The 14565-nt window shown below is 46.8% G+C and overlaps 1 protein-coding gene across 3 annotated transcripts in view; it reads left to right on the top strand.

The window, feature by feature from the left end:
- Positions 1-14565, top strand: part of PRR5 (proline rich 5) — a 57307-nt gene that overhangs the window by 4975 nt on the left and 37767 nt on the right. Inside the window, exons 1-2 of one of the 3 annotated variants that reach the window (XM_018083686.2) lie at positions 9175-9241; positions 9437-9550. In XM_018083686.2, the coding sequence (XP_017939175.1) occupies positions 9447-9550 (104 nt within the window). In that variant the 5' untranslated portion in view covers positions 9175-9241; positions 9437-9446. Of the gene's footprint in view, positions 1-9174; positions 9242-9357; positions 9551-14565 lie in introns of those variants that run through there. The other 2 variants (XM_008919372.3, XM_008919371.3) reach the window with 2 other exon arrangements.

Here is a 14565-nt window from a genome sequence, read left to right as displayed (position 1 = left end):
TTGTATTTATGCCAGTCTGAGTCAAAAGTTCAGTTCTGGATACTGTCCTTCCTCAGAGAGTTCAGCTCTGGAGCCCAAACTTTCTGTTGGAACCAATCTCCATAACAGATGACTCATAAAACCAACATAATGACTTGCACATATGTGCACACACATATCTCCTGTTTAACATGTGGAGTATTAGCTGAGGGCCAGGATCATTTTAGATTTATCTTATGAAAAAGTGATTCAAGTCCCTGCCCTGTCCTCCTCCCTTCTCCCGGTCTGGTCAAATGTTTGTGCTGGCTCCTATTGCTGCACAGACAAATATTGCAGAAAGGAACTGCCTTATTTATTTTTTTTTTTTTTGGTTTTAGCAAGAAGATAAAAGGTTTGGTTTACTTTTTTCCCTGTGTTCATCAATCAAATTAAACAGATGGCTTAAAAATTGATGCAAACAAATGGCATCCGAAGTCCCCTTGTGCATTTTGTAATTGCACCCAGCTGTGATTACAGTCCCACAGAAGATATTTTTGCATTTTCTTTTCTTTCCCTACACTTCACTGGTGATTCACTCCCTAGAAGGGATTCACCCCTTTTAGGAGAAAGAGAATTCACTGGTTTCATGACCTTTTATTTCTGCAGTAGAAATGGGTGAACTCACTTGGAATAAATACGAACCAAGCCAAAACATTACACAGGATAAAATTAATTCCAAGTCTGACCTTTCCGAGGCTGAGGGGGGGGGAAAGGGAGATCCTTTTTTTTTTTTTTTATTTCCTTTTCCATCTTTTGACTGATGCCCCTCCAATTTGCAAGTGCTAAAATATCCCAGCAGGGCCTGAAGCTTTAAGGATGCAGCAGAGCTGGAAGACTCGCAGTGCCACTGCTCAGGTATGTGCCAGGAGCAGGGGGGGGAGCCCTGTGGAGAACAGAGCAGAAGTGTGAGGTGAGGAGGTTCCAATTGTTTGCCAGGGTCACAGAGTGCCCTGTGGGAAGCACCTCCCAGCCAGGAGGGGTGCTGGCCTCAGCTTTGTCCCCTCTAAACCGGGGGTGGCTCCCCCAAGCTCCCGGAGGGAAGAGGGTGCCAGGGATGTGTCCTGCCTGTCGTGTTTGCCCTGCAGCCACTGCCCCTTTCATACCATCTGGAAAGCCCAAAGGCAGACACCTTTTATAAAAAAACCCACAGGTGACAGAGCAGAGGTCGATTTATAAGTGTTTGTGGGAGTTAAGCTGTTTAACCCTGCGAGGGGCTCGGTTAAAAAGTTAAAATCTTGTTAAAAGCAGCGTGCCCGGGAGCAGGTGCTCACAGCTGTTAAGGTTCAGGTTTTATTGGGGGGGTTTCTGTGTTGTACATGGCTGTTTTCCAGGGCTCCCTCCCCATGCATCTGAGGGATGGGGACACAGCCCCAGCCCAGCCCTCCTGAGTGGCCTCAGCACCTCAGGTATCGTCACACCCAAACCCGGCACGTGGCTCAGATGGGCCTGAAATAAAATGTAAAAAAAGGAGGCTGACACAAGCGGGTTTGGCAGATTTTTTTAAGAGTCAGGGTGAGCAAAGGCTGCAGTTTCTCCTGGGACCCAGCTTTGTCCACCCTCCTGTGATCCTCCAGTCACTGGGAAAACGCTGAGTTGTGGAGTTTGGTGTGAACATATTTGTAAAGACTAAAGTATCTCAAAAGGACTTGAGAGACAGATTTGAGTGTGGAGCTCACCACTTCTCCACTCATGAGAAGTTTTCAATTTATTTATTTTTCCAATGACATTCCCAAAATGGAATGTGGAAGGAAGGAAGCAGTTCACACAAGTGCTGGATGCAAGCCTGGCATTGACTACCTGGCCTGTGGGGCTTTCTGTGTGAAGGAGCTGTGCATCCTAGAAACATGGCTTTTGGTACCAGGATCTCAGCAGGGCATCTGGGAGCCTTGCTCAGGATTTGAGTCCTTCAGCCTTTCTGTTTTGGAGTGTGGGAGCTCAGTCTGGCCCTGGAGCAGCCAACCTGAAAGACCCTGCGTGGCTCACAGCTCCTGATGCCAGGAAGCCTTCAAACCTTTATGGTTTTCTGAGTGGGACCAAAAAAAAAAAAGTTTTAAGTTTTCTGTAGGTTTAGAGAGCTTGAACTGTTTTGCAATGGAAAATCACTATAGCCTGAGTTTGGAGAACAGATCATTTGAAATGATTAAATGAAGCCTGGTGGACACAAGAGCTGGAGCAGCAGGACTCGTCAGGAAGGAGAGACAGGGACGATACCATAAAGCTGAGGAAGGTGCACAGACCTTCTGAATGATGCTGTGTTCTTGCCCTGCATCCCTCAGTGGCTTGAGGAGGTTGGTGTTAATGCTGGTTTTAGGGAGTTCTTTGACTAGTTATCTAGTTGTTGCTGCCTTGTGGGGAAAAGAGTGTTTTCCTGATGGAAATGTAATGGAATTTGTCTTACCTCGTTGATAATGAGGCATTCCTTCATGGTGATAGCTCAAATGGGGATGTTTGATTGAAGACTGAGACAGGCTTAAGAGCTGGAGTGAGAGTGGAAGGAGTTTTTCCAAACCTTGCTGCGGAGTTTAAAAAATTCCATCACTCTGCCTTTTGAGATCAGTTATTTCACAGAGCACCCTGAGAAAACACTCAGGACGTGATACATGCTGAGAGGTCGTAGTACTGGCCCTGCTGACCCGGTGAAATGGGGATTTATAGGTACAAGTGTAAAATAATGTGTGCAAAGAAGCCTTTTTTTACTCTTGCTGTTCCCACTGCCCCATGTCTCAGTCTGCAGGGACTGTCTCAGCATGTTTGGATGAAAGATGGCAAAAAGGCCCCGTTTTTATGTTCCTGATGAAAGGCTCCACCGTGCTGCATGCTGCAGAGCCAAAGTGCATGGCGAGTTGTTGCAATTTGGGAGTATCTTTTAAGTCTTTCTGGTGAATTTTGCATTCCTTGTGATGCAAAGGGAGAAAGATAAATTTCCTGTAAGAATCCATTTGTATCGAAGGCAAGGCTTTTGTAGGACTTCAGGAGAGCTGTAGTACCCTTTGAGTAACAGCAGTGTAGTGCCACCAGAGATCCCCCAAGTGTGCAGAGCTGTCTCTTGCCTTGCTCAGGTCTGAAGTGACCTCCCTGGCTTAGGCACAGGAGGTGGCAGCAGCCTCAAGGTGTGGTTTATGTTTCCAGCCATGCTCAGATTCTGAGAGACAACATCACACAAGTGATATCCCATCTTCCAGAGCAAAGCCAGGATTATCACTCAGAACTACCAGCTGGCCACCAGTGCAGCTGATTAGAAACTCAGCTAGTTACTGAAGCGGGTTCTTTGTCTTGGTGACCTTCCAAAGCAATCAGAGCCTTCTTGGAAGACCTTGAATCAAAAAATGTTTGGGTAGGAGAAAACCAGCCCTGTGCAGCACACACTTGTGATCTCTCAGGGTTCACGGGTTTGGAAGGCACTGTACCATATATAACTGTAGAAGACAGCACTGAGATACTGTAGCGGCTGCATCAAGGTCAGGGTGTTCCAGGATCCAATTAAAATTATGCAAGATAGGCAATTTAGGAAAGAATTCACATAGAGCTCAGGAAGGGAAGAAAGTCATGTGCGTTATGAGCTCAGTTACTTTGCAAGATTAATTTTCCACTATCTCATGATCTTGTAATAAGAGCACAAAGTATTTTAAACGTTTGATTTACTTATTGATCAGAACTCTTGAGGCTTTACTTCCTAAATCAAAATTAAAGGTTTGACTTCCATTTAACAGCAGAGTCGTGAGCTCGCTTTGGAATATACAGTGGTTACAATGGGTTGTGAGTTCAGTGAGTGGGCAGCAGTGAAACCTGGAACAGGCACATCTGGTGCTCAGAAATCCACCTCCTTCCTCCCCTGGAGGGGGGTGTGAATGGAAGGTGATAATGCCACAGGCCCTGTAATCCAGAGCATTGATCCTCACCTCCTCCAGCATGACCATTATGTTTATTCTGATCACTGCACTAGCTTTAATCCCCAGAACCCATAAAGAGGTAGTAAGGAATGATACTGCCAGCCAGGGGAATTGCTGTGTGATGGAAAGCTTGATGTTTTGACATGGTGGTGTAACAGGCCTGTTCCTATCCTAATTCTCTCTTAATGCCTTTCTCCTGAAGGGGAAGGAAAAAAGATTTAGCTGTCTAGTGTATTTTAAGAACTGCTTATGTTGCTGTGCTCTGTAAACCAAAACTGCTGCTGACAAAGGGGTGGGATTTCATGGATGCTTTGAGCAGGCACTGTTCAATTCATGACCTGTGCTACATTAGGCTGGGGACTGGGGACTTAGTCTGAGCTCAGGGCCCTGTTTTGCTGCCTGGAGCACAAACACCAAGAGAAAAGGGTAAAGAAGAACTCACAATTCAAACATTGAAGCCTTGATTCACCTAGAGCCAGCTGAGGAGTGGTTTGCAAACACTGCGTTAGTACCAACATTTTGATCTCCCTTTCCTTTTTCCTTTATATTTAAAAACTGCCAGAGCATCTCTTTCTACTGTAGCCAAAGGGCTCTTCTTAGAAGGTGTCACCTTCTGCATGCTCAGGGAGGAGATGGTGTCTTGGGCATTTCTTTTCCACAACATAAAAGGCAAACCCCACGTGTGTCCCTCATGCAGGTGAAGGGGCAGAGAGCCCAACTCTGTCCAAAGGGTTGGGGGCAGCTGTGGTCATGTTGGCAGGGTTGGTCACAGGATGCAGAAGTACAGGATTAGTACACAGGAGATGTTCCAAAGGTTGGGAAGATGTGTAAGTAAGCCCAAGCCCCCTCTTATGAATCAAATCAGTGCTTGGCTGTGGAGAGGGCAAAAATCAGGCAAAAGCAAGGCTGTCCTATGACCAGCCTCAATAAACAACAGCCAGAAGCTGTCCTTGAGAGTGCCTTTATCTCCAGAGGTTGCAGAGAGTCAGTGGGATGGAGGAGGAAGGGTGTCAATAGAGCCTGCTTGGTTTTGTACTCTCTTTACTCTCTTTATTCTTTGTTTTCTGACCATAAAGGAGCTTTATGTGGATATTGCAGCAAAGGAATTGATGAGTCATAAGGTTTACAACTGCATTTCCCCCTGGCTCTCTTTATTTTTTCCTGATGGTCCCATCTCCTTCCTTTCTGCCTTTCCCCTCCTCTGCTGGCGCAGCAGGACGTGCTGTGCCTTTAAGAAGTGTTTTGTCAGAGGACTAATTCCTGAGCTTTGGCATGTGTCGAGGCATGTCCTCACTTTGGTGGTGTGTTTTATGAAAAACTAAAGTGCATTTGTCTAGGGAGGTTTTTAACTCCTCTCTGCCATGGATGTGCTTTACCTTTCTGTTCTTTGCTCACTTGGCATCACCATGGGGAGATCTGCTCTTTTCTCCAAAAGAAATGGGGACATGAAGTGAAGCAGGGGACATTTTTTTTTCTTTTTTTTTCCCAATGAAAATTTTTATTTATTGAGTTGTTCTTCCGCATGGCAAGTTCTTTTACATGGCAAGCCAAGATGGCAAATTCTCTTGCTGTTTTTATCCTCCCCCTGGCACCGATGTCGCTGCAGTGCTCACCTGCCATTGCAGTAGCAGGCCTAAGACACCTTTGACCTATCACAGTCACACCACTGGCAGCTTTATTATAAATTTCACATATTATGAATTTCTTAATGTTCTTTTTCCCCCCTCATCATGGTCACAAAGATACTTGTAAGGAGACAATACAGTTATACTGTGAAAATTAGCATAGCATTATGTAAATAAAATGTAGGAGGGTTTCTCTTCTTTTTCTTTTCTTTTTTTTTTTGTTTGTTTGTATTCTTAGCAAATCTCATTCTTTTTAAACCACATGTATACTTGGGGAGGTGTGCCTGGATTTTTTTGTTTTTTTCATTTGCTAGGGACTGCAACACAGTCTCAAAACCACAGGTCCCCTGGAGAATATTGCAGATTTACAGGCGGACCAGGAGGTGACTGTGGAGTTACCCTTGTTTTCAAAGCCATGCTCGCTGCAAGGTCCTGGATTCGTGTGCTAATGCTGTCTTCTAATAACAGCATAAATCCTCTTGGACTCCCAGCCTACCTATTGTTTTAGGCCTCCAGGTAGAAAGTCCAGGTGACCAGAAATTCCCGGCACCGCGGCGGCTCCGGGACTTGCCCTGTAGTCCCCACAGGACATGGGCCCCCCAAATCTATCTGTCTGGTAGAGACAGGCCTGGTTTTATGAGGAGAGATGTTGGAGGGGAAAGGGAGGGAGCAGGAGTTAGGATGTGCCTTCCACACCGAGGTGGTTGTGTGGCTCTGAGTAAGTCACTTGACCTTTGAGCCGAGGGAAATGGTGGAATTAGCACCGGGTAGGGCCTGCTGGGTTTCAGTGACTTGATGTGACAGTGCTTTCCAGTCTCAGCTCTCTGACTGAGCTGAGTGCAGCTGTTCTGTTTAAGAAGCTTGTGTTGAGCCTACGGGAAGGCTCCTCAGTCCTCCCCTCCCTCCTGGCAGCACCCACTGGGTGTAGTGTGCTGGAACAGGAGGCAGACACCCTGGGACATCATGGGGTGGCCTGGGCAAGCCAGTGCCCCTTTGTCTTCTTCACTCTTAAAGCTGAAGTGCAGATCACATCTTTTCCCTTCGTTCCCAGGGGCTGCTCAGGCCAGGGTGATGCTGGGCAGTCAGGGGTGGCCATGGACACACAGCACAAGGCAAACGTGAAGTATCACCCAGCAGTTATGGGGGGAGGTAACACGTGTTGAAAGTGAGTTATTTCATCAGAAATCAACGTTTGATCAGGTGAAATCACAGGAAGGAGAAAGAAGTATAGAGGAAGGGCAGCCTGTTACCTCAAGCAGGAATTTTTCAGACAGCCGGCTCTCCCGTGTACTTGCATGCACAGGCTCTGAATCCAGTCCTGGTTACTGAGATGGATGGGTGGCATAAAAATAGACTGACTTCCATAGGTGTAATATTTCACCATACAGAAGGAAAGAGATCTTTTTTTTTTTTCCCCTCTTCTCTTGGGATTCGGCATTTTATGAGGAAGCAAAGAACTGCTTTTTGCAGCGTTGTCCAAGGCTGACACAGCAGCTCCTTGCGTTTAGTCAATTAGCTACTTGGGGATTTTAGGGAAAAAAAGCAGATGAAACATTACCAGGTAGATGCTGACATACTGGCACCACAGTTTGTAAAGTCTCTGGTGCTGCCAAGGATCAAAGAGTTAAAAGTTCCCAGGGTTTAATCCAGTATAATGACATTTTGCGAGGCCTATCAAATTCATGGAAAGTGAGAAGCAGAAAAGCAACCGAGCTAGGTGGAAAATGAAATTAGGTGGCATTATGTTGCCACGGGTTTATCTAACTGGTTATTTCACTTAGCAGGGCAGACACAGGTTTTATCTGAGGCCTCAGCAGGAGCTCAGCCCGAGCTGTGCTCCCTGGCTGTGTTATCCACAGGAATGGAGTGCCCTTCCTTGGATTTGAACAGGGCAGTGTTCTGCTGGAGCTGTGCTCGGGCCCTGATTTGTATGCTGTAGAAACCATCTCATTCCTTAGAATACAGCCATATATTGTTGTGTTTGTTTTCCTTCTGCTGCCGTGTACAGAGTGAATTGTTTGTTTGTTTGTTTGTTTGTTTGAAGGGTTTAAACATCTGGAAGAGACCAGGGATATCAATGTCTTTGTCCATGGCTTAGATGAGGAGCTGCACGTCCCTTACAAAGTGAAATGTTATGTGGCATCTACTGTGATGCTTGTTTGTAAACTTGAGAGCTATACGTGAGGATTTTGGTGTGGGAAGGGCAGTCAGTATAACGCTAATCCAAGCAGCTGGATAAAACCACTACTGCTAAAACCAGCACAAGGTAAAAATGGATTGATTTCCCTAGGTAGTTCTGCAGCTGGTTCACATGGAGGTAATACCAAATACAAACTTTGGAAGTGCATGTTTATATGCAATCATCTTATCTGACTTAGGGTGAATAGTGAGATAAATTGGTTTTTACTAAATATGTCAGTAAATGATGCACATAAGGCAGAGCTCTCTCCGAGAAATTCAGCTCTCCTGCAGTGTAAGGTTTGCCATATTATTTGGACATCAGAAAATGCAGTTGTAGCCTGAATCGAGACAATAGGTTATCACAGATAAAAAGAGTAAGTAGAAAGCAGGAAGAAAAAAGAAAAAGAAAGGATAAGTTCTATATTGCAGCCCCTTCGCAGTGAGTGGGAGGTTACTCTGCAAGGAGCCATCGTGGCTTTTACCAGACTATTTGCAGACCAATGCCGTAGGGACAGAGAGCAGTTCTTACACTCTGGCTCAGTCTATTGCAAACAATTCCTTTTCTGAGAAAGCTAATCACTGTTTTGTTAGGTTACTTCCCAGCAGATGAGCCAGGCACTCCTGAATTTAAACCAGAACTGCCAGTGAGTGACAGCGAGCTGAGCGCAGGCTGGAGTCTTGTAGCAGCGTATCCTTCAGCTGACTGCTGCAGTCAGGGAGAGAAAGGAGATTTTTCCTTTGAAGATAAGACACCTGGGGCTTTTGTAGAAACGAAGTATGCCCTGAGTTGTGCAGCTGTTATCTCAATTAAAAGGCAGAGAAAGACAAAGCATCTGGCTCTTCTGTGCACCGCCAGATATTCCTCAAAATGCTCAACCCCAAGCCAGCACTTTCACTCCGCAGTCGCGTTGCTTGTGAATCCTGTGCCGTCCTGTGGCTCTGTGGCACCGTGAGGAGGAGCAGCCTGGGAGGGAGCTGAGTGTGTAGGGTGAAGGGAGGGTGTGGATGTGTCTGTGGGAGCGTGTGTGCAGTGTCGTAACGTGGCAGGGCACAGCCAGTTATGAAACTTCCCAATAAAGTCTCAGTGCGTCAGTATTGGTTGCTTGGGGTTTGGTTGCTTTGCTTTTTTGTTTTGGTTTTTGTTGTTTGGTTTTTTTTTCTCCCCTGCCCGTTGCCCTCCAGTTTCATTTCCATTTATGAGTGCAGAGAGAGAGAGGGGAGGGGGGAGAGACTGGGAGATGCCCTGAGCCCCCCAGAGCTGCCGGAGGAGCCGAGCGGTTCCCATGGCAGGTGGAGCCCAGCACCGCGGCACTGAGCGACATTCCCGGGACGCGGTGCCCGGGCACAGGGGGAGGGGAAGCCCTCGCACCCGGGGCACCGAGGGGCCCCTTCAAAGCGCAGCAGCAGCAGCAGCAGCCGCCAGAAAAGTTGGACTTTTTATTTTTATTTTTATTTTTTTTTTTTCGAAAAAGGACTGGAGAAAATTATTAACCACGGTTGATGACGTCAGAGTTGATCTGATTAAAGGTTTGTTTTCTTGCTGGCAGAGAAGGTGTGCTCCGTAGAGACTGGTTCTCTCTTCTTTTTTTCTTTAAGTTCCCTTTTTGCCCAGCGGCCGGAGGGAGCTGCCCCGCGCCCCGCCGTGCGTGGGTGCGTGAGCAGGATGGTGTGTCTGTAGCCGCCACGCGCGAACACACATTTGACCATGAGGACTCTTCGCAGGTTGAAGTTCATGAGTTCGCCCAGCCTCAGTGATCTGGGCAAGAGAGAGCAGGCAGCCTTGGATGAGCGGGGGACCCAGCAGCGCCGGGCCTGCTCCAACGCTACCTGGAACAGGTAAGGGCTCGCTCCCCGCAGCCTCCCCGGGCCGGTGCCCGCCCGGCCGGTGCCCTGCCGGCTCCCAGCTGGAACGCCTGGCTCCCATCCCAGCCTCGGGCAGGTGGAAGAGGGAGCGGCGCTTTCCCCCGTCGCTGTCGACCTTTCTCCAAAGGCTGACAGCGAAGAGCCTTCCCTGCAGATGGCTCAGCCTTCCTCCTGGCACACCGAGACTTGTTTCACTTGTTTCATGCTTGCCCGGCTGCAGATGTGACTTTGTGTCTATCTAGATACTCTCATTCAAGGTTTATTTTGGTTTCATTTTAGTTTGCTCTTTTTTTAAAAGTTACACGCAGCTATTAAAACACATTGTTTTTATCTGCATAACCATATTGCTGGTTGTTGATACAGATATGACAAAGTCTACTCAATTTACTCCCATTATTACAAAAAATATTTACTCTCTATATGTGTATGTGCCCACGCAAGCACCTGCACTTTGGACAAAACCTGCTTGTTTCCTTTACTGTGTTTATACATTTGAATTTTATGACTGTTCTACAAGAAAACCCATACAAACATTTTGTTGTGAACAGGAATTAGCCCAGATATTCAGAAAGCATCTTAATGACTGTCTTGGTGACGCTCTTAAAAGATGAACATGAGTCTCTAAGTTGTTAGGAATTAAATTCTCAAGTCATTTTTGAAAATGAAATGTCATCTCCTGGGTCACAGCTTGGCAAGTGTCTTGTAATGTTTTATAATTGTATGGCAGTACAAGTGTAGGAAGAAAAATACCAGTGGATAACAGACACGTTTGTTAAAGGTAGTTCAGTTTTGAGAGAAATGAACCATATAAAATACCACATCTTCTGTCCTTCTCACCTCTTCATTTGTGGTTTCATGTCAGCATCAAGAATTAGTTGTTGAATGGCAGCAGTGCACTGAAACTGTGCTGGTCACAAAGGAGATTGAGTTTCTGCTCAAATATCACGCTGTTTATATGACCCAAAGTTGCACCTGAGGTCTGGATGGGCAGTGGTGGTAATTAAAGGATAGACTGGGCAACCTTTGTGCCAGTTGGACTTCATTTGGCCAGCAGCCTCACAGGAAGCAGCAGGGAGTGAGACACTCCTTGGTGTGAATCAAGGTGACAGAACACAGTCCCCAGAGCCTTTTTGTGGTGGTGTTCTGACAGCTTTTCCAGGTCCTGCTGTGGAGGCAGATGTGAAGGGGGAGCAGGTCAGGCACCAGGCTGGCTGGGAGGGGGAGCCTTCCAGGCACAGGGGCTGCTGGTACTCAAACCAGAGGATTTTCCTAACTGAGATGGAGCAAGAGATTGTTACTTTTAATTTGGACAAGACAAATATAACTCTGGCCAGAAGTATCATTGAACCAGACATCTGTACCTTTCATCCAAACAGTTGTTTGGATGAAACAACAACTGTCCCACCGCCTGTTCCTGGAATGGGTGCCCGCCAGTCATCCTGTCCCTGCTTTGCATGGATTCAGACCTAGCTGTGTTTTCCTGCCCTGGGTTACCTTTTCCCTGTGCAGGGGTTGCTGGGCTGTCCCTGCTCTTTGGCACGTGCCTCCAAAACGCCTTGGGAGCACTGGCAGGGCTGTTGTGTGGTGTCAGGTCAAGTAGGCACCGTGTGCCTGCACTGAGAGCTGCCTAAAGCTGTGGCAAGTACTGCAGATTACGAGCCATGGGCAAAGGGAAGGCCTCTTACTTCTTATTTAACAGTGCAAGGCTTTCTCCTGAGTGAGAGAGAGAGTGAGGGTAATGCCTCTTTCAGGCACAGAAAGGCTTGTATCCTCTGCCGGTTTTAAGGAGCTCCAGTAGTCTACAGGCTGTAAAACTGGGGCTTTATCCTCAGGAGAGCCAGGGCTTAAATGTTGTTGGGTAAGTTGTATTAAGAAGGTACCCACTGTAGCTTCTACCTATCACCAGTGTGTGCCCATCTTGACATGTATAGGAGGGTCTGGTCTTGAGGGAGTTCATCTCTCCTGGAGAGACCATCATGTCAGTGGGCATCTAAACTTGGCAGAAATCTTGTCCAGGTTTTTAAAATCTTGGGCCGTGGAAGATTTTTTTTTTTATTTTTCCGCTGCAAATTTAAAACAACACAACACAGGACTAGCACACCATCCTTCTTTTTACGGGGATATTTTTCCTTCCAAACAAAAGGATTGCCTGTGCTCTTTCATTCTGTGCAATATTGAGCATTAAGAGCTTGCTGATCAAGAAGCCGAGGTGCGCTGGCAGAGCTCTTCCCTCTCACCAAGCCTGGCTGTTCTATATTTAAATGTCTGCTGGTTTCTTGCCTAATGTTAGCAGCCTTACCTGGGTGTGGCATGTGTGTATCTGCTTTTGAAAGAGGCTTTGAACCAGGCTCATCAAAACCAAGGTGGGGAGAGTTAGAGCACAACGCGAGTCTGTGGGTCCCGAGCTGAAAGGAAGATTTTTTGAGGCAGACCAAGGATGCTGCTCCAGCCACGCCAGGGAAAAGCTGAAAAGCTTCAAGCTGGAGTCATCCTGGTGGGGTGTGTTAGCAGCTCTGTCACTGTGGGGTCCTTCTGAGGAGGACGTGCAGCTGCCCCTCTGCAGTGCCCCGGTGTGTGGCCGCGGTCTGGCTGCCCAGCGATGTCCCCTCCGCCACCTCCGCTCTGTTCAGGCCAGTCTCAGCCTCAGACTGTTCATACCAGAGGGTTCCTGCTGCCCTCTGACACCAGGGGAGGACAAGCTGAAGGAGCCAAATGTCGGGTTCAGCGTGCAGGGGGTCAAGCAGCACTGTGGAAGCAAGGAAAGTCTCTTCCTCCCTGATAACTTCCCTTCACCTCCAAACTAAAACTTCTCCACGCTGTGAGATCAAAGGGAAAGTGGTGCCGAGCTGCTGTCTGCTGTTATGCAAATGAGACTTTATCTCATGGCTTTCCCATGAACCCCAGAAGATGTGTGCAGCAGAGCACCGTCAGTGGCAGCCAACAGCAGAACTGCCCGGTTTCCTCGCAGCTCACAGAATTTGCATTGTATTAAAATAGTTCAGATTTTTTTTCACTAGCGTTGTCTTCTGTTCCTCTTCCCCCCCCCCCATTTCTGCTTCAGGCAAAAACTGAGGGCTGAACGCTGACTAAACCAATTGGACTGAGAACCCCGGGGTTTTAATCTTGAGCCTTTTGCAAAGCCGGGGGGGCCCTCTCAGGGCGAATAAAATCCATCGCGAGGTTTTCCTTCTGACTGAGCTCACACAGACTGCCTAATCAGGAGTTGATGCTGTCTCAGTTGTGCTGTGGGAAAAGCCTCTGGTCAAAGGCACTTAGATCCTTTTTGGTGTAAGAAAACGGGGAAGATCCACGGAAACATGAAGGAGTGGGAGACAGCAAAGAGGAGGCGAAGAAAACGCAGATGAGATGCTTGTGACATTAGTGGGATCAGCACTAAATCCGAGGAGACATATGGAATCACAGAGGGTTTTATGGTTAGGGCTAATTTTTTATGGGGTTGTAATAAGCACAATAACTTGCTGTAAAGTAATTTTTACAGTTATGCAAACCATGTTTCATCTTCTAATTAAAAATGAATGGGTTTTTTTCAGATCACGGGGAGGCTTTTCTAATGGAGAAAATATTCCAGACTAGCCTATTTATCTGTGACTTCTACTACTAGGAAATTTTACTTCTTCCAATATTTCGTGGTTGTTTAGAAATATTTTGAAATTCTTCTGCCTGTCTGAGGATCACCCTTTTTTTTTCCCTGACCCTTTATTTGGAATGTTTGACACTGTGTGCATGGAGGGTAGACAGAGCCTAACTGGAGTGAGGGGGAGGAATGGGGCTGCTGAAGGGATTTCCCACTGGTCAAGCCACCACTGCACCACAGAGCATGTTCCAGCCTTGACTGCAGTAATACAAAGTGGTGGTGATGATGGAGAATTGCTGCTCCCCATAGCCCTCCCTAATTATTTATCCTTCCTTCAATGCAGTTATAATTGGATGCCAAAGTCTCCTTTGTCCTACAGTCCATAGAAATACTGACTCAGTAACACCTCTGGGAAATCCCATCAGCTGGCTGTCTCAGCTTCTTCATGTGTAAGACAGGTGTTTGTAGTTGGTGAAGTCAGTGAACTAATGCCTCCCAAACTCTTTGAAGAAGGAGTTTTGCAGACCAGCTTGTTTTCAGTTGCATGATCCAGTGCAAAACTGAAACCTATCCCTCTTTGCAGGCTGCTTTACCTTGGTAGAAATTCCAGGACCATAAGTGAACTAGCAGCTGGAAGCTTATTTGGAAGTGGTCAAAGCCTCATGGAAGGCCTGTGGAGTTGCAGCTGGACTGAAGCTGTGCTGAAGATGGGCTCTTCCCAATTGGATTAGGCTAGTTCAGAAAAGTGAGGTTTTATTCTGTAGCAAGGATGTCTTCAAGAAGGTTTTGATGCAAGTGTATCAGGTTAATTATTGTTAATTAGCTGTTCCTGTAACTGTCCAGAGGAAATGAGCCCTCAGTCATTTAGTCCCTTTTGAAAATGAAAATGTTGTCTTTAACTGCCTGGTAGTCACAGGGTGTGATTATTCACACAGCATTGTTTTTGTTCCTGGACCTCACCTGGAGCTCTGGGAAGGGGAGAATTTGCAAACACTACATAAAAATCACAGTGGTATTTTCACCCATGCTATTTGCATACAAAGGCAGTGGCTGCTTTAGAGAACTAAAATTACCTGTGTGCTGTGCAGGAATGTAAACAGGGGCCAGTCTAAATGCTTTTCCCAGGAAATGTTGAGCTGGGAGAACTGTGGCCTCAGTTGAAGCACACAGGTCAGGATTTAGAGACTTGCGAGTCCAGCTTTGGAGTTGTTCCTCATCTCTGTGGCCAAACTGATTCTCACCTGGCAGAAAAGGGTGTTTTAATCACAGTAGTTTTTCCTTCTTGGCTTCCAAATGTCAGTGAAAGAACATCAGTGAGGATCCAGCTCTGTGCTTTGGGAATTTACACCTTTCTGATCCCTTTGTGCTGAAGCAAAAGGTGGGGAAGGTCCGT

Source organism: Manacus vitellinus, unplaced genomic scaffold, assembly GCF_001715985.3.
Source record: "Manacus vitellinus isolate BGI_N305 unplaced genomic scaffold, ASM171598v3 scaffold_66_pilon, whole genome shotgun sequence".
In the NCBI taxonomy this organism is placed as follows: Eukaryota; Metazoa; Chordata; class Aves; order Passeriformes; family Pipridae; genus Manacus; species Manacus vitellinus.
Note: the sequence above shows the minus strand (reverse complement) of the source record. Positions and strands in the feature narration are given on the sequence as shown.